Source organism: Eleutherodactylus coqui, chromosome 6 (assembly GCF_035609145.1).
Source record: "Eleutherodactylus coqui strain aEleCoq1 chromosome 6, aEleCoq1.hap1, whole genome shotgun sequence".
Classification (NCBI taxonomy): domain Eukaryota; kingdom Metazoa; phylum Chordata; class Amphibia; order Anura; family Eleutherodactylidae; genus Eleutherodactylus; species Eleutherodactylus coqui.
In genome coordinates this window covers 164,710,470-164,737,474 of record NC_089842.1, presented here as the reverse complement: position 1 = coordinate 164,737,474, position 27,005 = coordinate 164,710,470, and the positions used below count along the sequence as shown (strand labels likewise).

Genomic DNA, 27,005 nt, shown 5'->3' with positions numbered 1-27,005 from the left:
ACTGAAGTAGAGCCAACCAGATAAAAGGATGGATCGGGACTGTAATGCGGATCATCATATGCGGTCTTGGTTATACCTCCCATCAACGCTCATAAGAGAGGCAAGCCTCATTAAAAACAGATGTGCACACAATTAAAAGGATTGGTTAGGTGGTTAGCAGGCCTGCTGACAGGGGTAATTTTATAAGGACTTGTAATTAAATACCGCAAGACTCAGAGGACTGTGTACTGTGAGCCTGTTGAGAGTTACTAAACTAAAGGGGAAGACAAAGCGATGTTCCAAAGTCTGTGGTTAGCAGAGCTGTATTAAAATAGAAGTACCTTAGTAATACTGTGTGGAGGCTTATATGATGTGTAATGTGAAAGTGGTGATGTAAGGGCGCAACAAATCACCTAAAGTGCTAACATAATAGCAGATGTGACGTAGCTAGAGAGAGAGACCCTAGGTAAATTGGAAGAGTGGACGTCTACGATGGCATACATCTTATGCAGGAAGACTCAACCCCTACGGGGTGTCACGTGCCTGGGCTTTAGGTAGATGATCTAGTAAAGGCCAATGGCTAGATTTAGCAATCAGGTGATTTGTTGTGGCCCGTGTTCAGAAAAAAAAACAAAAAGTGATACACCAAACTTTATTTGATGTTGGAATACAATGTTCAAATACTAGTGCCCTCCTATGGAGTGAAACCCCAAGTGATATTATGTTAAGTAAACTTCAGTTTTTCTATAAAAGTGCTGCCTTCTTCTGTCACCACCACGCCATAGTACCACCCACCTGTTACACTGATGCCTGATGCCCTAGGCCTCCAAATAATTGGACTCTCCGAGCACTTATCAGAATGAAGTTTATATATAGTCTGCAATTAAAAGGTTGATGGTGTAGGGCCATTTTTGATGAATATGTATCTGTATGGATATGGGATCAAGTTGCATCATTATTAAGCCTGGGCAATACATTTGGATTATATGTGTGTTTGTTCTTTATAACATACTTTTGTTCGGTTAGCATAAAATAAAGGAGGGGTGAAGGTATGGCTGCAGGATCAGACTACGCAAGGTGTGTTGTTTGTTACCATGGAAACACATAAATTTGTATATGAGCTGTATACACAAAACAGTGGGAGATTTTTAATCAAGGAAAGGGCTCAAAGATGGATAGCGCCGGTAGCGCAATTTCCACATGATATATTATTGAAGTTTTTTTTTGTTTTTTTTAAATCTTCTGCTTTCCCGCTTTCAATAGAAGCTGTCCGGACGGGACACACAGAAAACTGTAGCATGCTGCGATGTTTTTTTTCCCGCTTGTGCGATCTACAAATAAGGAAAAGTGACATCCGTAGGTATTTAATTACCTCCTGATGTCTAATGATTGTCTTTCGGCTGATTGAACTTCAGATCGCACATACGGGTGACACACGCGGATTCCGCAATTCAATTATGCTATGGACATGAAGCCTTAGGCTCCATTTTCATTGTAACCATTTTAGTCATGTCAAAAGTGTATAAAAGACTACTAAAATAAAGCCTTGGAAATATTACATCTCCATCTTAATGGCGCATTTATTTAAATAACCCTTATTGAACACAGACTTCTAGAAGTTTCTTCTAAGGAATCGCTATTAAATAACAAGCATGTACAATTTGCTCTTTAAAGTGTTGCATAGATGAAACTGAATAGGGATCCTCTTAGGTGAAATAATATACACACATAAATTTGACATACAAATACTTCCTCCACTTGGAAAGTAGTCAGGAAATGGCAAATTAAGATGCTCGGCAGCGTTTTCAGTGAAAAGATGTCTTTTTAATGCCACCGTATGATAAATTACCTTAAGTAGCACATTAATGTCAAAGATTGAGTATAATCCAACTTCTTCTCCGTGTCATCATAAAATGGCTTTCAGACATCATTTGTACTATTCCAACATTAAATTTAATAACTTCCACAGAGACGGCGGGAAAAAAATTTGGTTAAAAGAGGCTCGCAGCATTGGCTCATTGCTTTTAAAAGGTGAGCATATCTAAGTGGATAGAACGGTTTGATACTTCTAACACAATAATACAAAGAGTGGATAATTCCCTCTATTAGGTTTATCAATGCTAGTAGGATTCAACGAAGATTGTATAGAAGGTGTAATTCGAGGAGCATATAACAGCAAGGAGAGTCAACAGATCTAACTGACAGGACATGAAAAACCATAATTTGTGGGTGTTATCACCATTTACATTGGGTGGAATATTAGTTAATGTTGTAGCAGATGGATTTCATACTTTCAATATACAAAGTCCTCCGAGCACAGACCACTGATCATTGGTAGTGCTCATGGCGCCCATTGCCATAATGCAGTTAAGGTACTAAGTAGTGATAAGTAGTTCTCGAACGCAGTTTGTTAACCCAACATGTATATGTAGTGTTTAGCGAAGGGCTCATGACTAGAGATGAGCGAGCACCCAAATGCTCGAGTCCGCGTTATTCAAGTCGAGCTTTTCGTAAAATTCGAGAGCTCTACTCGAGTAACGAACCCATTGACTACAATGGGAGACTCGATCATTTTTGTATGTGGGACACCGGGCCCCGAGCTTTTTTTTTTTCTTGGTTCATGTTCTCTCTCTCTCTCTCTTTCGCCAATGACGCGATGCATCACGGCGGGGAGGGCCCAAAACAGGCACGTCACAGCAGGGAGGAGCCAAAAGCTGGGGCGGGGTCGAACACGATTTGATGCTCGTTCGCGTAACGAACACCCTCAAGTACGCTAATACTCGAACAAGCATCAAGCTCGGCAGAGTATGTTCACTCAACTCTACTCATGACAGATTTTCATGTGCATTAAAAAGAATAGAATTTCACAACCTTTATCCCTCAACCCTGAGGCTCTGTTTACATTTCCATTTACATTTTAATTTCTTCTTTTCCATCATGGAACAGCAGAACAAAAAAACAGGCATGCCAGTTATGTGAAACGACAGAAGCCAGCAGCACTTAAAAGAACCTACTAACTAATTATCGTCAATTTGTTTTGTACAATTTCCATCATGGTTTCCATCATTTACCGAATAAAAACAGTAGCATGTTATTCTTGTCACGGCCACAAATGAGGAGCGGGACATCACGGTGTTATTCCCGGTCCACATGAGCCTCACGCTGGCGCATGCTCACTGTCATTTCAGTCCTAGAAGGTAGAGTCTTCCTATATTTAGGTTTAGAATCCCTGTCTTCCTTGTTTTGTGTGTTCAACATTTATACTGTGTATATATACATGTCATTTTAGAATGCAACAAATGCGTTCAAGTCGGACATAGCACACTATTTTTTCTAGCATTTATTAAGGAACTCCTGGACGCAACTTGCCTACCTACTTCCTTGTTACTCTTTATTCTGGTTTATTAGCATCTGGGTGCCATGCTCCACTACAGCTGGGAGAAAGACCTTGGCTCCTCACCTTCCAATACCAATGGCTGCAGAATTGGGAAAGCATAGGCCTTAGCTCTAATAACACATTTGATCTTTGACTCTTCCCATAAAGTATTATTATGCTGGCATCTACTGCTGGTCCACATTGCCCATGCCATACCAGTGTACCTGTCAACTTTTATGCCTCCTAAGGACATACGAGGAGGTACCCAAAAGAAACGGGAATCATCGACTGATGGGTGGGGCGTTACTAGCACAGGTTACTGTTGCTAGGTTAATGTCTGTGGAACCATTCTAAGGCGGTTTGCCAGCCAACATTGTTGGGGAAGGTTGCATTTGATTCCAGTGATTTTTTTTTTCAATAAGTTGTTAAGTTTTTCACCTATTTTGTGCTGACCGATTCATACAACAAGTGAAGTATCATAGGATCAAACAGTCAACCAAAGTGTTTATTTGATTATTTTGAAAAGGCTGCATCACGATATATGGAGAAAACGTGATTGGTTCTTCCTATAAGGCAACGCACCTGCCCACACTGCACTGAGAATTAAGCAATTTTTGACGAAAAACTGCATGACACCCCTGCCTCACCCTCCGTATTCATCTGATCTCACTGTGCAACTTTCTTTTATTTCCTCAGGTTAAAAGAGATTTCAAAGGAAAACATTTGCTGATGTTGAAGAGGTGAAACAAAAATCAGCACAAGTACTAAAAGACATCAATAACGACGAGTTTAAAAAAAAGCTTTGAGGAGTGGAAAAAAATGTTTGAACAAATGTATTGCTTCAAATGGAGAGGACTCTGAAGGAGACTGAAGCTTCAAAATGTACAAATAAATAGAATTCTAATAAATGAATTTTGTATGTTCCACACCTGGAGGACCTGACCAAAAGTCAGCAGGCTGTGAATATGGCATTATCTCTTCTACACTGTCACTGGTTTTAAGTTAACCAGAAACCCATGGGATGCGTTTGGCCATAAAATAGCTGCTTGAATATCCCTTTAACAGTGTTGCTGGCTGCTCTCCAAGCACAAGCTGAGTGTGTTTTATCTGGAAAGTGACAATGTTGTAACTCCCTTAATGGAAAATAAAAAAACACTGCCTGAAAAAGGGCAGAACTTGAATAGATAGATAGATAGATAGATAGATAGATAGATAGATAGATAGATACCGTAGATAGATTCTCAAAAACCAGCCCAGTAATCAGCTGATTAACATGGTTCTGACTTCCAAAAGCTCAAACGATCGGCTGTAATTAGGCGATTGGGGGTCTTCCAAGTAGTTACATGAGCAAGTCAACGTTGATACATAGCTATCCTCTGATCGAGGGGGATCTGCCATGCCATCCTTATGCTCTAATAAGCTCTTAAAAGATCTCTGGAAATGCAGTGATGGCCACAAAAGAGACTACTAAGAAAAATTTGATTATTTTCCTACCTTTCCCATGCCGGGATTGTCCTTTATTTTGGATACTGCTCTCATTAAACATGGAGGAGCTGGAGGAGGACATAATTGGAGAATGCCACTGAAGTTGGTTGAGTAAGTGGAATACTCCCGAGAATGAGGAAGAGGCGGGTGATACTTCTTGCGCTTTGAAGACAGGTTAAGCTTCTGAGCCGCTCTATAAACAAAGTAAGAGAGAAAGAAGTCTTATTACTGTGAACACCCAGCGTCATTCAGGCCATCAAAACAGATGTTCATTGTCATTTCTGCCTGTTTAACAAATCAAGTCATTTCATCCTAATCACATTTCATAAGAACATATCACCAGGAGACTCATAGACAAAACTGTGTGCTGAGAAAGAACCGGCAAGTTACTGATTTAATCTGTCCCCCAGCAGAATTTCAATTATTGCATAACTTTTTATCCAACAGCTTGACAGCTGAGTCCAGGACTTCGGAAATCTCATTGACATCGTAAAAAATGCTTGAATGGTCCCCTAGCCGCACTTTGGACCAGATGGGCTTCCTACAGCCAGCAGTTTAGAAAATATTGCAAGCTACTCTAATAACTTATCAATATGATGAAACTATATTCTCCTACATATTACGGGAACTCCAGTGCAAATGAAAATTTTTAACCCAACAGATTTTTCATTTTCTTAAAAGTGATTTGTCTCACACTTGGAGATCATTATCATACCACTGAGTTGCAGACGGTCCTCATTGTCATAGCTAGAGTATGTGAATATAGAAAATGGGCAAATCTCCTCAGGATAATTCATATATTGGCATAGGGAATAAAGCACAGTTCTGCACTATCACTCTGTTCTCAAGGCATGTACAAAGGCAGAGATTACTGCGAGAGCAAAAAGGGACAATTGCCAATGGGCCATCATTAGGGACTTCCTTCACCTGACACTCTTAGCGGCAAGACATGGGAGTTTAAAAATATCTAAAATGCACATTTAATAATGTAACTTTTACAATGTGACAGGAGAGTTATTATATAGCTTCTGAAGGCCCACACTGAGGATTTCGAGGGCTCCCTTCTACTATGTAAAATATGTGCACATCTACTTTTATTGCATTTTGAACTTTGCTGTATAATTTTACACACAAGATGAGTTGGTTATTTGTGAATCAATCCATGAGGAATAAACCCTACAGCAGGTCATTTCTTTCAAAGTCAGCTCTAAATGCCATGGTCTTCTGTACGAATTTTGGGGCTCATTTTTGTGTCCAAGAATAGGTCCACTGTAGAATCCATTAGTTCTCTATTAGTCAGGAGGGAGGTCTCCACATTTTTCCCATAAGACTCCATCAATCTTGATTTGTACCTACAGGTACAGCTACACCTACAAATAACCTATCCGAGGGAGAGACACTTGCCTACCATGATCTCTCACCCAAAGGGTTTATTCACAGGAGCGTATATCGGCCACGTTTTCAGGTCAGTTCAGATAGCCGATTTTCAGGTGCGTAAAAACAGTTAGCCGGAAAAGATAGCGCATACGTTGCGCATTCTGGTCAGCCGTTTTTACGCCAGCCAGAAAAGATAGTTTTGAAACTATCTTCCAGCTGGAATATGGCGGCCGGTCCCGTAGACTCTTATGGGAGCCTATGGAAGTTGATGAAAAAGGGAGGTGGAAGGGAGTTTAGCAGAGGCTCTGCTAAACTCCCCCCGCCTCTTGCTGGTTGTTGGCAAAAGGACGGAGTGGGAGATTGGCACACTACCTCCTGCCCCATTCCGCCCTACCCTTTCCTGATAAGTGGCAAGGGGCAAAGAGGGGGCAAGAAGGGAGAGGGAGTTTAGCACAGCTAAACTCTCTCCCCCCGCCCGACGGTATCCCGGGCTCGGTGTATACTTGCCGTACCTGGGCCATCTGAACAGGCTTATTAACGGCAAATGCAGCCTTGACTTGTTCATGGCTGCCTCTCGTTTATGCGTTTTTCAACTGCACTGTGGCTGTGACGCGGTCAACCAAAAATCGCAGCACCCTTGTGAAAGAGCTCAAAGGTTTTGATTATTAGGAACCTAATTAGCACAGTAGGACATAATTAGAGAATGCTACATAAGTTGGTTGAGTAAGTGGAATTCTCCCAGAAGTGATGAGGAATTGGGTGGTACTTCTTATACTTTGAATATAGGTTAAGATTTTGAAAATATCAGAGCCCTTTTATACAGAATAATTATTGTTCAAATCGTTGAATTGTGCAAAATGAACAATAATAGTTCAGTCTAAACATGGCCCACGAATGAACAATAAACGGAAACTAATTTACTTGTCGTTTGTCGCTCATTTTTTGCAGGAATAAAAATCGTTGTTTGCCAGTTGTTCAGTGTAAAAGGCGATTGTTTCCAAACTCCCCAGACAGACCAGCAATTTACTGAACGACCTACGATGAAAAAAATGCCGAAAGATTATCTGTACGTGTAAACAGACGTTGTTTGAAAGCAAATGACTCATTTGCTGGTTTGATTGCCCCAACAATTATTTACTCCATGTAAGAGAACCCTAAAAGATAACTTGGATTCTCACTTTTCACAAATCTAAGCTCAGCACAACAAATCGATACTTTCAAAGTATGTAATGACTAGTAAAGTGGCTAATCGGCCATGTCAGACGGACTCGAAAATATATTGACCATATATAAATATCTACATTACTCAAGAGTGGAATAAAATAGTTTTCCACATATGATTATCTAGAAGTAAAACTGTCAACAGCAAAACACCATTATTGATGGACTGAATTGCACTGCTAAATATTTCATATTTAATGATCCAATTAGCAGTTCCTCACTACATTGTCACCTAATCATTGACAAGTCGTCTAACTCAACCTATATGTTTAGACCCAAATTCCATGCAAACAGAAGTAAATCACTGTGGCTCCTTCCTAATTTTTGCACACCATATGAGCAGTTTTCTTTTCTATGCCCTTAGAAACACGTTAGAGACTAGAAGACGCACTTCTTCAATATACAATCAGTAAAATGTAGCAGAGAAGCTGATGAGATAATTACATCTCCAAAAGATTCAGCCCAGAAATTCCCCAGTGGAAAGAGCGGAAAGAGATAGACACAGCAATTCAATACTCTGAAAGTTCCACTAGACAAATTTTGCCGTTAATGGGAATATTGCATTGGCCAATATGTGCGAGTTTTATTTGTATACATATATAAGAAATAAGATGGGGAGAGAGGATGTTAGCACTTGCTTTTTGGCTCATCTGCTCTCAACGAAACATGAAATTAGAGAAGATATTAAGCAAATATCAAGAGTTTCCTAAAGTGTCAACGTGGTAATCTGTGGATCATAAGAAGCTACATTAAACTGACATTATATAGTGCTATGAACATCCTGAGGGTGAGCAAAAATATTAAAAATCAATCCACATAAACATTTTACACTTAAATGATAAGGAATGTGTGGGCAAATTACAGGAGAAGATTACATTTTTAAAGAGATGGCAACAAAGGTACTAATAGAAAAAGAGCCATTAATAAGTGTCTTAAAACCCATCCAACCTTGAGTAGACAAATCCCAACTCCAACCATTTGGAGAAAGTCTCAGATACAAATAAGAAGAATTGTTCCATAAAAAGTAGAATCTTGTAATAAGTATGCTCATAATATCAACATCCCAACTGGAAAGTCTCTTATGTTTGGATGAGATGCATAGACTGAAATTGTATTGTGACTATGACAATGCTAGATCTGTGATTTTAGATAAAACAAGGGAAGATATCTCCAATTGCAAGAAACATCTAGTGTGACCATTGTAGGGGTGCACTACAGAGAGTGGCCTGTAGGGGGCAACAGTCTGGTGCCTGAGACAAGAGGAAAAACACCACACAGGTATGTTATGGAATGGAAGATGTATGTCACAGAGGTTGTTAGCTTCTGTGATGTAGATCGGTCCAATAATACTCCAGGCCAGTTCTTCCACCTGAACCAGCAAGCTATGTAAAGGGACAGGTGGAAGTAAGGAGGAGGTGTGTGTCTGGGAGAACCAGACTTGTGTTGTGACCAGACTTCTGGTCAACCTGACTCCTGTTGTAAGCAGAGAGAGATGCTGTGACTAGGGGGAGAGATGTTGTCCTGGCAGGATGCTTGGGGAGCTCTGGCCCTGAGAGCAAGAGATCTGGAGAGAGACCTGGATGCTGGAAAGACTGTTCGTGTGCCTCAGGAAGGTTGGAGTGAAACCGTCCTGAGGGAAAGCAGAGCGAGTCCTGAAGACAACTGTATGAAGCTGCCCTGGAGAGTGGGTGAGAACCACAGTTGGACTGTTTATCAAAACCTTAAAGTAAAAGGACATCTAAGTTGATTTACTTGCATAAAGTTCTGTGCTGAAGCAAGCTGATATTGCTCAGAAGTTGAAAATAAATAGACATTTGGAGTTTAACCCATTGGTGTCTACCTGTGATGTGAGCAAGTGATCCCTGGGTTGCTACACCATATAGATGGAGATCTCTTCCATCATTCTAACTACATTTTGAAGAAAATCGTGATAAATTTGCACTCTTGTGATGAATGAACACATGGACAATTAGGCCATTTTTAAAATATAAGTTTTTATAGCTTTCACAACAAATTTTTAACGTAGAGTGCCAACCAGTGGGAGGGGTCAGGAAGAAAGAGGGTCAGCTCAGGTATTTTCTGCTCTTCACAGGCATCACAGATTATAAGTGGAGTCTTGTGAACAGTAAAGAGTAATGGTTTGAAAAATGTAGAAGATTTTAGGTGCAGTATTGTCATGGATGTTGTATAAAAAAAATGTTAAAAAAAATAGCAAAATCACAGGGTCGTAGCATCTCAATAAGCCTGGTAATTCACTCTGTACAATCTGTACATTTGGGGTGAAAACGGAGTGGGTTGGGGTTGAGAGGGGATGGAAGGGTAACTTGCAACAAACCAAAATTGGAGGGGGGAGAGATGCACAGATCTGCAGCCCTTGAGTTTGCAGTGGTGTTTAATGGGAGTTCCACTTTCAATTTAACTTAGTAACAGAAGTGGAAGGATAACGTTTATTCCAAGTGTATTGTTGGGTCGTGAAGTGTCTGGTGCTCTAGATACCATGTATATTGAAAAAGTTAGTGCGATTTAGTTCAGATTCTCACTAGTAATCTGTCATTAAAGGGCTTCCAGAGTGTGAAAAGTTTTACCTTTCAGCTCTTTATGTTCAATAGACTTGCCTTCTTTCCAATCCATATAGAATAGGTAGGACAGTTTTGTAACAAATAAGCACATGGTTGTTGGGTTTGGGGATACCAAAGACTGTTTTGTGTGCAGCAGCAGAGATGTAATATAACAGCTACTTTTCTGAAGAAGTTAGTTTTAAAGTGGCAAGTAATTGGTCAAAGACAGCCCACTCTGCAAAGACTTTCTTTATTGGGGTCAAGTGGTCATTTGAGAATTTTACCACCCAGTCCCAGTAGTTTTTTTAAGGTGGGGCAGGCCCAGAAACAATGGTTTAAATTAGGCCAATTTTAAAATGCTGAAATACAGCCACATTTTGGAGTTCCCATTAAAGCCTAATGCAAACTTACATCACATGGAACAATGAAAAGATCTACGTTTGGTTTAGTAGTACTATGTGGAATTCTAAAGGTATAGCCATAATGTGGACCCTGATACATGTTCATATTACAGCCATCTTAAATGGAAGACCCATTAGTTATCTCTAACAGTTAGGAAAGATTAATTCATCTGATTGGGGGGTGAATCCTAAATACATTAATTTTAAAACACATTTGGTGACATAAGACATTCTTATTATGTGAGAGATTTTCTATTAAATTGGGATGCAGAGTTGAAGAATCAGCCAAAGAGATAGGGTAACTTATCCAAACATTGTAATTTTTAGGTTGCGTGTTTTATTTTAGGGTTATGTTTATTTCAAGCATTTCCCCTTGCTAACCAGCAAAGAAAAGAATATTCTATCAGGCTCTTAAGAAGGGATTATCAGAACGAATTTCCTGCTTTTCCAAATGATCTTCTGCCTGGATGGAGAAGGAGATAATTCCGGTGCTCTCCTCTTCCACATTAGATCAGTCTTTGTTGTACTTCCTTTGTTGGTATTCAGCAGACAGATTAACTTTAATCCAGTCTAATTTGTGCTCCTCTGAACCACAAATGCCCAAACACAGTCCCCTCTGTGCTCCCTTTGTCCTCCTCGCTTCCTAAATATGGTATCCAAAATAGGGCTCACTACTGTGAAGACAATTGCAAATTGTCCAGTTTGTTGAACCGAAGACACAATGTGAAGGATGATGAAGTTTTCAGCCATGTCCAGCACTTCTGTCTTGTATTGTTCCTAAAGTCAACTGATAATTAGCTGTGTGACAACCAGTTGTCTCAATACTAATCTCCTCCATAACACACAGCTCCTGGGCAGAACTCCAAGGAAATCCAGATTCATTTGGACATTCAGACCAATTGCCGTCGACACTCTTATGCTGGCATAATTTTTTTAACCTTGATATTTTAGAAGCATTTAAAGGATTTAAAGGGGATTTGCTTAATTTAGAAATCAGAGTCTGCTCTTTGTCCAGAAATGGCACCACTTTCAGCCATGGACTGTGTCCTGTATTGCAGCTCAGCCACTTTAAAAATATGATACACAAGGGACCACCATAGTCACTAAGAACATCATTACAGTTCCAACAGGGGATCATTCTTGCCCTCATTTCCTTGGTTCAGGGGTATAAAAGATGTGAGTTTGCCCCATAACAAGTATTTAAAAAAATGATATCTCCACATCTGTAACTACCTAAAACCGCAAAATTGTTGCTTGTATATGTGTGGCCTAAAATCCTGAATGCTTCGTCTACCAAGTAATACAGTGGTAAATCACCTGTGAACATACTGCTATGTAGAAGCCTAGAAAAACTGGGTAAGAATTAGAGATGAGCGAGCGTACTCATCCGAGCTTGATACTCGCTCGAGTATTAGGGTATTCGAGATGCTCGTTACTCGAGACGAGTACCACGCGGTGTTCGAGTCACTTTCATTTTCTTCCCTGAGAAATTTGCGCGCTTTTCTGGACAATAGAAAGACAGGAAAGGCATTACAACTTCCTCCTGTGATGTTCCAGCCCTATACCACCCCCCTGCAGTGAGTGGCTGGCGAGATCAGGTGTCACCCTAGTATTAAAATCTGCCCGCCCGTGGCTCGCCACAGATGCATTCTGACAGAGATCAGGGACAGTGCTGCTGATGCCGCAGCTGCTATAGGGAGAGCGTTAGGAGTTATTTTAGGCTTCAAGAACCCCAACGGTCCTTCTTAGGCCATAGTCAGAAATCGCAGATCGCACCTATCTGCGATCTGCGATTCCTGTTCTCTTCTCTATATGCGCTCAATGGGGCCGGCGGCAGCAGCGCCGACCCCATTGAGAACATATAGAAGACAAATCATTCTTCTCTGCCACAGCTGTAACAGCTGTGGCAGAGAAGAACGATGTTTGCCCATTGAATTCAATGGAGCCGGCAATACAGCAGGTTCCACTGACAGCAATGGGCTGCCGGCGTGCGCGGGATGAATTGTCGGGAAGGGCTTAAATATAGAAGCCCTTCCCTGCAATTCATCCAGAAATGTGTTAAAATAAAAAAATATATATATACTTACCTTGTCCCGGCAGACGGAGTTCAGCGCGGCCGGCAGTGGGTGTGAAGGGGGTGTGAGTCAGACCTGCCTCTGATTCGCTCAGGCTGAGCCAATCAGGGGGCAGATCTGACTCACACCCCCTTCACACCCACTGTAGGCCAAGCTGAACTCCGTCTGCCGGGACAAGGTAAGTATATATATTTTTTTTATTTTTACACATTTCTGGATGAATTGCAGGGAAGGGCTTCTATATTTAACCCCTTCCCGACAATTCATCCCGCGCATGCCGGCAGCCCATTGCTTTCAGTGGAACCGGCTATAAGCATGTAACCCAGGAGAAGTGGCAGCAGAGTGTCATGCAGGCAGTGATTGTGCTTTGTTGGAGGTAGTGTGGTGCTTAGCTAAGGTATGCATTGCTAATGAGGGTTTTTCAGAAGTAAAAAGTGTTGGGAGGGGGGGGGGCACTCTTGCCGCTATTGTGGCTTAATAGTGGGACCTGGGAACTTGAGATGCAGCCCAACATGTAGCCCCTCACCTGCCCTATCCGTTGCTGTGTCGTTCCCATCACTTTCTTGAATTGCCCAGATTTTCACAAATGAAAACCTTAGCGAGCATCGGCGATATACAAAAATGCTCGGGTTGCCCATTGACTTCAATGGGGTTCGTTACTCGAAACGAACCCTCGAGCATCGCGATAATTTCGTCCCGAGTAACGAGCACCCGAGCATTTTGGTGCTCGCTCATCTCTAGTAAGAAGTCCTAAAGAAGATATAATGGAAGCCATATAAAAACTTAGGATAGGTGGACTTTAATTTTAAGGCAAAATTCTCTTTAAGGATTTAGTACTAATCAGTACTAATCTTAGCAACAAACTGGTCATAATTCATGAATTTAGGTAACATACGTTGCATAGATATGTCTATTACAAGTAAAGTAGGTTATAGGCTAAAGATCTTTATCTTCATTACATGGGAAGTTCGTCTATATGGGAAGACAAAACACAATTAAGAATGACGTAAGTCAAGCATTTAGGAAGATGTTTGCATATGTTCTCTCTGTAAGGGGCGCCATATGTAACATAAACATTCTCAGCATGAAATGGACAAGAATGTTTCATGTAGTCAAAAGATAGTAAGCCTTTCCCAGGTTTAGAAAACAGCCTAGTGAGAGGTCTTCAGCCCTGGTCTGTTTTCTTCATACATGGTTACCGAACAAGGCTAATGAGGGCTTGATAACAAAAATGTAGAGCAAAATTGTCCAATTGTTTGTCTCTAATAATCCCCAAACTCCTACAGAGTAGAAATAGTGGACTAGCAAAATTTTGTAGCTAAGGCCTAGTAGTTTGGAAAATCCAATGTTCTAGCACCACTATGATCATGGATGGAAGGATAGTGTAGGAGATTAGTTATATGAGTGGCTACTAGGGGGCTTGATAGCAGACTGTTCAAAAGTATTGAAAAGTATTAATTCTGTGTCTATTTATCAAGTGAAAAAATGGAGAAAGGGGAAACTTACCCCCCTCCTTCAAATAAGTTTCCTCTTTCTTCATTTTTTCACTTGATAAATAGACACAGAATTAATATCCTTCTTATGAGCACAGGATTTTTTGGTAATTGGTTTTCAATTTACTTTGTTTTATGCTCCTTAGAACTTCTTAGAAGCTCTCTTAAATCCCTGCAGCTCTCCATCATGGGAATGGATAGCATAAGAGGAAAAGATCCTGATACGAAGACCGGAACTGCAGGTGTGGCACCTGGTGTTCTTTTATTGGATGCAGATGTCCACCCCAGGTGAGTCCCTAAGTTTTATTTGAATATTCTCCTTTATATCTCCCCGAGGCGCTTTCCAAACTATACCATTGTTCAAAAGTATGTCTGGCAGGGAAAGGATGTATCTGGCCATTAATTAGTAGGCACCTGAGAGGATGTGTCTCTTAGAGAAAAGCTGCTGAGCTTCTGAAATCTGAGTCCATTATGGCCCTGACTATTTGGGAGAGAGATGCATGCTGTTCATTCAGGAGCGTGACACGTGATGATGCTTCCTATGCCGACAAGCTGACGGTGAAGGACTGTTTACATTAATGTCCATTGCCTCCTGGTGATCTGAGAGAGAAGGATGCTGCTCACTATACTGCGTTTAGTCAGAGGCCAAATGGCCAGGTGTTTGTTTAATGTCAAGCAGGGGTGCCCCAAGCCTCTATGCTGCCCGAGATGAAGTTTAAAATGCCCCCATCTTCCCCCACAAAAAAGAAAAAACATAGTGGCCCAAGCAGTAATAGTGGTTCCCTCAGTAGCCCCAGTATATACAGTGTCCCCTGTAGTGGACCTTCATCCGGGTTATGTTTTGCAGACTGATTACAACAGCAGCCGCCAACAGATGTGAGCTACGGAACGAAAGAAATGCTTGTAGTTATTTTTTACCGACCATTAAAACGGCTGGTAAAAAATAAATAGCAGCCAGACCAGCGACTTACCAGTTGGATGGTAACCCTAGCGTCGACCTCTGAGGTCCGTCAGACTGTCACCTTAGGTGACAGTATTGGGTCACCTCATGGTAGGGGCGCCCCTGATGTTATACATTATGAAGAGTCTGTTCTACAGTGTGAACATTACTCTGATCTGCTGAAGTGATAAAAGGCTGGTGAATCCAGTTTTAGGGCATAAACATATGGGTGTGTTTTAGTCCCGTTATGCAGCCATGATAATTACGGACGCATAACGGTACAAAATGAAAACATTAATTTCAATGACTTCGTCTTGACTATCGGGATTCTCGCCCGTTAATTGTACGGGCGGGAAAAGATAGGAGGACTTGCCTTACTTGAGAGAAAAAGGGATAAAACAAAACAATGAAAATCAGCAATAGAAAAATAGTCAGGTATGAAGAAAACCCCATAAAGCAGCAGCACTAATGGCATATTATCTATATAAAGCCTGCCGCAGCATGTCCTTGGAGGATTGCATTAAAAACCACATCTAGACCAGAAGGTTAAAAATAAAAACCGAGTATTAGTGTATTCTATATGAAGACCGAGTACACACAGCCTCCCCCACATCTGTCTCCTTGGTGCTCAGTAAATCAGGGTCGTTTTAGAATGATCAGCCTTAAATTAACCCTTCAGCAGCTGAGCATCAGAAAAGTCTGAGTGGGCATACAAGGGTACCTAGTTTAAACTGACCTACCTTATAACATATACGTAAATCTATTTACTATGTAATGAAAAGTCCTGCACTCTCTCATATACACTGGGGACTATTTTCATTATATTTAAGTAAACTATGCACCTAGCTAATTGTGAGAAATGCATAAGGATATTTGTGGCGCTTAATACATTAGTCGAATCTGGCAGCACCTCCTTGAACCAGACTGAAGCGGCATAGGTTCTCAGAGGTTGTGGATATAATTTACACCAATTTAAATTATAGTAAATGCGATAAGCCACATGTTGGCCCGTCCCCTAGTGCTGGGCCCACACACACAAACACTCACACTCCTTGAAAAGGAGGGGGCAGAGTAGCAGTCAAAAAAACATGGTTTTCTGTTAGCAAATGAGAAAATTCTTGTTTAAGATTTTTTGAAAAATCCTCTGTAAGATCAAAGAGTAACCGCACTTTTCAAAAACTTTCAATATGTCAGAGTGACATGTCAAAAGTTCTGATCAGTGGGGGTCCCGTTTTTTTGTAAAAACTGCAGCTACTGTTTAAAAGCGGTTATTTGAGTATATATTTAATTTTTAACTACAAGCAATGGCATAAAATAATAAAATAAGCTATAATCCACAGCTCCAGACCCCGCCAGGCTCTGTTACATGCAGCAGCTGTGGCATTCCATAAATACATCGACTGCTGCAACCAATTACTAACACCGCCGAGGTCCGTGATTGGTTATAGTGGTATTGTGCGTATACGGAACATCACCACTGCAGTATGTAAGGAAAGCAGGCCTGAAGCTGCTGAGTATTGGTTATTTTATTATTATATATACTACTACCTGCTGTAAAAAAATAAAACTACTCAATCAAAGCTTCTAACAGCCTGCACTCCAGGCTGGTACAGTTTACCTGCACTGATACATTGTCGCAAACTACGAAATCAGGGGAAGCAATTTGTGCAGTTGATTCTGTTCTTAGCTCACAGAGCATTGCCTGGACTGGATACAGCCAATATCCTTCAGGCCTTAGTCACACGGGCATAAATACGTGCGTATATACGCGCGTAAAAAAACGCGTGACCATGTCCATTGCCACCAATATGTTCTATCTTTTGTAGGTGCGTTTTTACGCGCGTATATACGTGCGTAAAAACGCCCGTGGGTTTTTATGCGCGTATATACGCCCATGTGACTAAGGCCTCACACTGGCGATCATGATTTTGTTCCCCGGATTTTTGAGTGTCAGCGATGCTTTTTCCTGAGAATAATCTCGCATCGTTGCCGCCTGCAATTTTCTCGCACGAGTTTCTAATGTTAAAACCGCATTGCATTGTACAAAAATCACAAGTTCATGCAATGCAAAAAAAATGAGGCTCTATAGCGGAACATTGGGAAATTTTAAAAAAAAAACGCAAAAGATAGGACATGCTGCGATTTTTTTTTTCCACTCCACATTCCATGAATGAAAACATCGCACATGGGAATGAAACCATTGAAAATCATTGGTTTCATAATTCAGCATTTTCACTCACATCACTCAAAAATGGCGCAATTTTATCGCAAGTGTAAAGGTACCCTTAGGGTGCTATTACACAAGTGTCTTTAACGTTCATGTAATAGAGCTAATTACTGAGCTGCACCTGTGCTTGCAGGTACAACCTGGCAATTGTCAGGAAAATGTGAGTGCTAGCAGCAGCCACTAGTGCTCATGTAACAGCATCCTTAAGACTACGTACACATGGGCAAGCTCAATATTGGGCCTCATATCGGGCCTGCATTTACCCACGGATGTGAGCGATTTTTGTGTAAAAAATGTGTTTAATTAGCTACTTAAGAGGTTATTACTGTGTAAAGGAAGGCAGAGCGGGATACCGCTGATGGCTCTGGAACAGCAGGAGCACTGACAGCTGCTTTGTTCTCAGAGCTATCGCTGACAGCTCCAAGTGGGAAACCAGCTGAAAGAATGCTATCAGCTGGTATCCCGCTCAGAACTCACCGGGCGGCGCTCATAGGATTCATCGCTCACTTTTAGCTTGCTAAGGGCTTTTACCCACTAGCGTTTTTTTAACTCTGCGATATCACTGCGTTTTTTTACTGCAAATGTCAATGGGACTTTCTAATGTTAAAATCGCATTGCACAAAAATCGCAGAAGCGCAAACTTGCGATTTTTGTGCAATGCAGTTTTTACATTAGAAAGTCCCATTGATAATTGCAGTAAAAAAAAATGCAGCGATATTGCAGGATTAAAAAACGCTAGTGGGTAACAGCCCTAAGACTCAATAATGAACGAATAGTGCACGATGGCCGCGCGTTGAGACAGCGATTATCGCTCAAAAGTCAGCTTTTAAATGAATTTTGAGCGATAATCGTTGTGTCTAAATGGGCCTTAAGGCTTATTTAGATGACCGTATATCGGCTCGGTTTTCACGCTGAGCCGATATACGGTGTCCTTGTCTGCAGGGAAAGGAGGATGGAAGAGCCAGGAGCAGGAACTGAGCTCCCGCCCCTCGCCCCGAGCCGATATACAGTTGTCTAAATAAGCCCTACAGAAGTAGAGATCTTGGAAATTGTAAGGAATTAACATACAAAGCATATTAAAAAGTACTAGAGAGTTTACAATTATCCTCACTAAACAGAATTGGAAACTAGGTTGTCAACTATGTAAAAAGGCACTGGGTCATAAGAGTCAGGGTGCATTCAGACAACCGTATATCGGCTGGGTTTTCACGCCCAGCCGATACACGGCGTCTCTCTCTCTGCAGGGGGAGGAGGCTGGAAGAGCCAAGAGCAGGAACTGAGCTCTCACCCCCTCTCCACCCCCTCTCCGCCCCTCTGCACTATTTGCAATGAGAGGAGGTGGAACGGGGGTGGGGCTAAATTCCAGGAATTAGCTCCACCCCTGTCCCGCCTCTCCCCATTGAAAATAGTGCAGGGGGCGGAGAGGAAGCAGAGAGGGGGCGGGAGCTCAGAGCACTGCTCCCGGCTCTTCCAACCTCCTCCCCCTGCAGAGAGAGACGCCGTATATCGGCTGTGCGTGAAAACACAGCCGAAATACGGTCGTCTGAATACACCCTCAATGGTGAAGCTTTATTCTCTCCCCAGACTGACATTCTTGTGGTCAATTAAGGGACACAAGTGCACCCACTTTTTCAGCATTAAAAGGGGATCCACTAACAAACATTTCCACATTATTTACTGTCCATTACCTGGGTAACATGAGAGAAAACCTATTTCACAACTGTTCAGATAATTTTTTTTTGACCAGGTCAACATGTAATACTATATCTTCCCAGTAGTGGCCGCTGCAAAGTAAATCTATGGCCAGCAGCTGCTATCCCCAGCAATCAGCGCTGATTGCTGAGTTTCTTAAACCTTGAAAACCAAGAAAATTTCATTTTGTTTTATAGACAAATCAATTATCGTTACCAATTGTCATGAACAATTGGATGGTTAATGATAATGGTTATGATTATGGCCAGCTTTAGGCCTGAGGCATAACAATGTAACACAATAAAGGGCAGCGATGCTCATACACAAATGTATAGATGCTCATTACAAAGTTCACAGTAATATCATTAAGGCCAGCATTTTTCTGCATAACAAGAAGTCATAATGACATAGCGCCGGCGTCTCTGTCCTCCCGCACATATATATTAAACAAGAATAGGTCCTGCTTCAATGTTATCTTTTCTAATGGACTGAAAATGTCTCTTAAGTAGGAGCCGCGTTTTAATAGTCTCCAGTAATTGAATTACACAAATAATCAGCTGATGAAAATTAAAAATATTATCTTGAAAACAGAAATAAACATAATCTTGCTTTGCACAGAAAGTAAAAAAGGTCAAAGCTGTCATTATCATGAGAGATATTCAGGCAAATTAATGTTAAAGCTGTATGTGCAGAAGAGAGCAGCTCGTACGGTCTGCTAGTTTGTGCTACAGAGTTGCCGCTCTGGCAGTTGTAAATGTATTTAGTCATTTTAAAGGCTATGAAGCCCTAAGTTTGGTCACAAGTATGTACAGGTATCCTAACTCTCTCCTAACTACACTACCCTACCAAAGTACTTGGACACCCCTATCAATAAAATGGATGGTGTCTTAAGGTGCATTGAGATGGGCAGGCGCGATATCAGTCCGAGAAGTTTGGAACAATATTGCGCTTGTAAAATTGCAATTCTGGATGCAAGCATGATGCATTTTTGCTTGCATCCATGTACTTTCGATTTTCAGGCACGTTTTTCACACAGATCCCATAGGAAATAAAGGGCAATTCCTTACCAGTAGTTTCTCTAGGAATAGGACATGCAGCGATTTTTCAATCGCTGAGAACAAAGAATCGCTCATGTGAATACACGCATTGAAATTAACATGCACGATGCAGACTCTTGGAGGTGTCAGCCATAGTATGTAACAGGAACCGCATGTTATTGGATATACAGGTTATGCTGCTGCTCACAAACTATCCATCATGATGCATAATATTTCGGTCTATCTACAGTGGTGCAAGGAGCCGTGTCATTGGGCAGTTGAGCAATGGAAGAATGTTCTATGGAGTGACAAATCACTCCACTCTAGCTTCAAAATCAGATGGCTGTACCTGTGTGTGGAGGATGCCTGGTGAACACCTCTTGCCCGAGTGCGTTTTACCACCAGGTATGGTGGAGATTCCGTTATGGTCTGCTGAGGTTTTACGTGGCATGGTCTTGGTCCATTGGTTGTGGTAGTAAGAACCATGAACATGGAGGTGTGCCTTGACATTTTAGACAATAATGTACTGCCAACAATGTGGTGATACTCTGGGAATAGTCAGCAATAGCTCCAACAAGATAGCGCCTTGTCACAAATCCAACGCTGTGGAGGCAAGTCTAATTGTGGAACATCCATATCTTCAACGCAACGTAAAACAGTCCCAACCTGAACCCTACTGAGCATCTTTGGGAAAAACTGGAACATTGGGTCAGAAAATACAAACAACGTCCATCTTCTTTGAGAGAACTCACCAGACATTTGCAGGATGAAGGTAGGGAAATACCAGCTGAATTGTACCAGACATTAGTAGAAAGTGTGCCACAGAGTATCCAATGTCGTTAGGACCAAGAGAAGCCCCACTAAGTATTAAAATATGTAAATAAATACTACTTTTGATTCTTGCTCAGGTGTCCAATTACTTTTGGTAGGACAGTGTATCTGTACCTGTCCATTTTAGTTCCATAATCATGACTTGTGCCTTCTGTTGTAACTTCAATTACTACACAGGGATGGTACTGAGACAGAAGCATCCATAGAACCGCACACAAACCTCGGGACCTAACAGTGCAAATTCCTCTGCTTACTTTCCATTTATCTCAGTGGGAAAACAGAGCCCTGAAATTGTAAATCATAGAACCGTCATCATTTTTATTTTACGTTTTCTATGTTCTGGCTCTTAGGAGGGGGTCAAACCCCTCTAAGTTGTACATAATGCCTAAAAAGGACAGAGCTTGTTGACTCACTGCGTGAAACACAATCGTGTTTCATAATCATGACCAAAAATTCCCAAAATTTTAATTTTAAAACTCTTACAATTTACTGAACTCAGGGAGTTCACAGAGCAGCTGGAACACACAGTGACGCAAGAAGGCAATAAATAATATTCACTGCGCTGCTATAATAATACAGATAAAGATGTGGGCTGGCTGACTGATATCAAAGGAGTGCTAAAACAGCTCTCTACTTTTAAAATTGGAAAGCCATAAAACTAAAGTACATATTTGAGAGCATTTTGGCTGGCTGAGAGGAGGCAGAATGCTTTTATAATGCTGTTAACAATGTCCATTCGCTTTTATGACTCTTATGAGTATGTGCATTGCCACGCTCTGAAAAAGCAATTAATTTGTCCTAAATACCTGTCTGCTCTACTAGTGGCATTTTATAATCTCCACAACATACAGGGTATGCACTGAAAAGCACCTCTGGAACAATGGAATACATACAGGAGCTATTTTCTGGCAAGAATAGTAATAGTTTGCCTTATTTGTGTCTACTATGAATTGAATTCGCACCCATGAACAGTTTTTTTTCTGAAACTGCACAGAATTTTTCACCTTTTTAGAATTCTAATTATGATAGAGGTACAAATCCCCTCAATTAACCTAAGGTTAAATTATAAAAATCTGGCTGCCTACAGCCACCACTAGGGGAGCTCTGGAGCTCCCTGCATACTGATATTAACCCCTTTTTCATTTACTCGTTTTCCTCCCCATCGAAAATCATAGTTCTTTTTTCCAGTTACATAGCTACGCGAGGGCTTGTTTTTTTTATGGGATAAGTTGTATTTTTCAATTATACCATTTAACATACCATATAATGAAAATTTCTAAGTGCAGAGAAATGGGAAAAAAAAAAATTGCGCAATTTTTGGAGGATTTGCTTTAAGACGTGCACAGTGCAATAAAAATGACATTCTATCTTTATTCTGTGGGTCAGTACAATTACAGTGACCCCAAGATTTTAGAGGGTTTTCTTGAAGGTACGTCAAAAAAAAAAAAATAGCTTTCTGTCTCCATCTTTTGACCTCCATAGCTTTTTAATTTTTTTTTTGTGGATTGGGTTAAGCAACGGCTCGTTTTTGGTGCAGTGGCTTGTAGTTTTTATCAATACCATCTTGGGGTACATACATATTAATTTTGAGTCGCTTTTTAAACAATTTTTTTCTTGGATTCTGGTGACAAAAAAATGAGCATAAATCTGGCATTACGTATATTTTTTTACAGCATTCACTGCATTGATTTATTAATGTGATATTTTAATAATTTGGACCTTTGCAGATGCAACTATACTTTTTTTATGCAATGGCTGGGAAACCTTTTTTATTTTTACTAACTTTTATTTTTTTTAAATAAATAAAACTTGATTTTTTTATTTTTTTTTTACATCTTGTTGCTAGTCCTTAGGCCTTAGTCAGACGGGCGTTTTTAGCCGCGATTTGCGCATGCGTCCGGCGATTTTATAAAACCATTGCTTTGCAATGGTATCGGACACATGAGCGCTTTTTATGCGCTCGTCCGATAAATTATAGAACAAAAAATCGCAGATCGCGCCTATCTGCGATCTGCGATTCCTGTTCTCTTCTGTATATGCGCTCAATGGGGCCGGCGGCAGCAGCGCCGACCCCATTGAGAACATATAGAAGACAAATCATTCTTCTCTGCCACAGCTGTAACAGCTGTGGCAGAGAAGAACGATGTTTGCCCATTGAATTCAATGGAGCGGCAATACAGCCGCTCCATTGAAAGCAATGGGCTGCCGGCGTGCGCGGGGTGAATTGTCGGGAAGGGGTTAAATATATAAGCCCTTCCCTGCAATTCATCCTAAAATGTGTTAAAATAAAAAAAAATTGTATACTCACCTTTCCGCTGCAGCCGGAGTCCAGCCGCGGCCGCTGTCAGTTCTCCTGAACTGCTTCTCGGCACTATTCAGCCGGCGGGGCTTTAAAATCCCCGCCTGCTGAATGATCTGCCTCTGATTGGTCACAGCCCTGACCAATCAGAGGCCGGTTTCACTCACACATCCATTCATGAATTCATGAATGGGTGAGTGACTGCTGCCTCTCAGCGCTGAGCCAATCAGGGGCAGGTCTGACTCACATCCATTCATGAATTCATGAATGGGTGTAAGTGAGGCATGCCTCTGATTGGCTCAGCGCTGAGCCAATCAGGGGGCAGGTCTGACTCACACCCCCTTCACACCCACTGCAGGACGGCCGCGCGGAGCTCCGGCTGCCGGGAGAAGGTGAGTATACAATTTTTTTTTATTTTAACACATTTTAGGATGAATTGCAGGGAAGGGCTTATATATTTAAGCCCTTACCGACAATTCATCCCGGGCTCGCCCGCAGCGCATTGCTTTAAATGGAGGCGGCTCTATTGCCGTCTCCATTGAATGCAATGCGCTGGACAGCTCCGGCCCGTTTCTAATGAAACGCGGCTAGGAGCAGATTTTCGGGCGATTTTCGGGCGACTTGCGCGCACCGGTCACGCGATTTGCGGCTGCGCATCTGTCATGCGATCCGCAAATCGCGCGAAAAAACGCCCGTCTGACTAAGGCCTTAGAGAGAACCTTAACTTGTGATCATTTGATTGCTTATACAGTATAATGCAATATTACAGTATTGCAGTATACTATGATCGGACAGCAGCCTTTTAAGACATGCCACAGGCAGCAGGAAACAGGGTCCAACACTTAGTTTGGCACCACCCCTTTCCATATGAGTGGTAAGAGTCAGTTGCAGAAAAAACTGCAAGCATTATGCCCAACCTTCAGCCTCAAACAGTTGGTATAATGCAAGGTCTTGCAGTTCTTTGATGGGGTAAATTAGGGTTGTGATACTAAAATATAAAATATTATCTGAGTCCAAAAAAAAAAAATGTGGCAACAAGAGTTAAGGAGACCAGTATTATTACGAGTATTCTCCACGATATTCATTTATCTATGTCCATATTATCTATTATCTAGCTCTTTTTCTACTTGAACCATAGGCTACTAATAATAGATGATTACTGGCAATTTATGTTCATCCTGAAGACACATCCTAAAATCTTTAGACTCCTTCATTCCAATTAATGGCTCAACAGAACAGGCCCGCTCTACCGTACACAGAAGATGTCCTGACTTATTTTATTTAACTCTTCTCCCCTTTAATAGAAACAGTCTTTTAAGACACCTGTGAGATTTTTCTCTTTACAGCTTAGTGTCAGGAAGTGGAATAAAACAAACTTATGGCTCATCCCCGGGCACTGAAATATAAAGTGACCGAGGACAGTGTCTGGGTAGAACCTGGTTAACTCCTTGCCAGATTAATGACAGTAATGGTATTGATATATCAAGGACTTAGCTTTTATTATGTTTGGACAGTTAAAGGAGCGACACATTCCAACTACAGTAGATGTGCGATCAATAGAAAAAGGACTCGAATGAAAACTCGACATTGGTTAGAAACAATCACCATAAATGCACCAATATCAATTATACTGTGCCATTAATGGCCATCTATAGCGTCATGAAATACTACTACGGTATTGTAAAGGGTTTCAAGGTAAACGTAGGTAATGTAAGCTAGTTTTACACAATTCTGTGCCTCCATGTGCACAATATGGACCAGCAATGTGTTCATAAGTAAAGATTATGTAGGATCTGTAGGTCATCAGTATTTCATCTGTATCATAGATGCATAATATTGATGGGCTATCTTCTAGGAGGAAAAGGAAACACAATAGGTGGCCACTTTAAAATACTGATATAATACTGATGACATGCATCAATGCTTGAGCACTCACACATAAATTTCAATGGGTGTTTTGAAACTGTAAAACCAGTAAAAACAGTGCTACAATGTGAACTATATAAATCAAACTACTAACGACCATCTGTGTGTCCGTGAGTGAGTTACATGCTCTGTGCCTGATCACATAATGGTGACGTCATCAAAGGTCCTAAAACATGCAGAGCCTGATAGCAGTCGTGTGTTTACAGGACCTGTGATCATGTCACCATCATGTGATCAGTCACCTGGGCTCTGTGTTCCTGAGTGAGTTACATGCTCTGCCCCGGATCATATGACGGTAACATTATCACAGGTCCTTCATCCTTATGCAGATAATGGATTTACTACATCCCCTATAAACCCCCACGACCTCAGTTACCATGTGAAATACTAACAACAACCTGTCTGTAAGTGAGTGACTGTGTGAGTTACATGTGAAGATGCCACCATCATGGAATCAGTCACCGGGGCTCTGAGCTCTGCCCCTGATCACATGAAGGTGACATCATCACAGGTTCTTCACTTTATTAAAAACCTGCAGAGCCGGACAGCAGCCATGTGCTTACAGCAACTGTGATGATGTTACCGTCATGTGATCAGTCACCTGTGTGGGAGGAGTCCGGGGGTCACACGAGCAGGGGGTGATGAGTTTGTGTAGGACTCTGCTATGCTGGTTGTGATCCTTGTTGTATGGGAAGAAAAATGTATGCAGCAGAGCTGTATGTGATGTACATGTAGCAGAGCTATGTGAGTGTGACGTGCATGTAGCAGAGCTGTGTTTGTGTGACATGTATGTAGCAGAGCTATGTGGCGCATTGCACCACCAGAAACAGCGGTACTATAATTTCCTAATAATTACTAATACATACCTAATAAGTACTGAATATATACAATGTGAATCCCTCCAGTCTAAAACGCTCTATATAATAAAATTTAATTTGAACTTTCCATCTCATTCAATGTATTTACGTAATGATTCCAAGTTTTATTCCCTAATCTAATGTTCTTATAAAAAAAAAACTGAATACATAAAAGGAAAAAAAAAGATATCATCCATTAGGTACTCAGCCAATTACTTCAGTGGGCAAATATAGATAGATACCCATAAGATTGTTTCCTCTTCTTATGCATGACAGAATCCAAAAAAATCAAAGCTTGTGGCAAAATAATAAAAAAAGCAAACTTTGTTTTATTTTTCAGCCACCTTTTGTTAAAAGAGGAATCTATGGATGGAAAGCGGGCTAATTAATCACTGGGAACAAGCAAGCCCAATCCCTCACATTAATCATCCTGTGTTGGGTGATGGCACCCACTGATTGTTTGTTTATGTAGCTAGTCATGCATTCCCAGGGAACATGGAAGCCTCATAGCAAAGCGCTTCAACAGCTCACTTTGTTCAAAGCCTTGATTTGTTCTTCCTGTCAAAGCAAAACAAAAATGTACACTTGACATCTTTATCATGGCTGTATAATTAACCGTCTCATATTCCTGCCGAGGGTGATTTGAGATCCATGGTAGGGAAGAGAGTGAAGAAATCTTCTATAAAAAGATTTTCTATATCTGCAAAAAGTTGTGCATGCTGCAGACCGCGCAGTGCATCTCGCTGCACACCATCGAGTACAACCTGCTCTAACAGTTGCATTATTATCGATTGTTCAGGTTTGCTATTTACAATAAGGTACCTGTGAGTCAGACAACTTCCACAGGTCATACTGGGCCCTCTTCTATGTGACAGACCATTCATACCAAGTTTTAGAAATAAAGGCCCAATGCACTCTGGCGTATTTGCAGGTGTCTGCCTCCGGATTCAGCAGCAAATACTGCTCATAGACATGCTATAGAAAATCGCTTTTCCTTGTCCACGAGCGGAAATCAATTGCGATTCTCCACTCACGGAGGGAAAATCGCAGCATGTTCTATTTTGGCCAATATTCCATGTGGACGGCTTCCATTGAAGCTTCCATCCTGTCACTGCGGATGGGCTATGGAATCTGCATCATTGCCTAGCGACGGCACTAAGTCATCTGTACTGCACATGTGCCGCAAGGGTGCGCAGAGGTCACCGGCCGGGCACCGGGTCGGAATCCGCTG

The 27,005-nt window shown here is 41.3% G+C and overlaps 1 protein-coding gene across 2 annotated transcripts in view; it reads right to left on the bottom strand.

Annotated features, from left to right (window-relative positions):
- The window catches only part of KIF26A (kinesin family member 26A), a 133,668-nt gene that overhangs the window by 40,139 nt on the left and 66,524 nt on the right, over positions 1–27,005 (bottom strand). For both annotated transcript variants that reach the window (XM_066608142.1, XM_066608143.1), the window contains exon 5: positions 4,850–5,033. In XM_066608142.1, the coding sequence (XP_066464239.1) occupies positions 4,850–5,033 (184 nt within the window). The remainder of the gene's footprint in view (positions 1–4,849; positions 5,034–27,005) is intronic.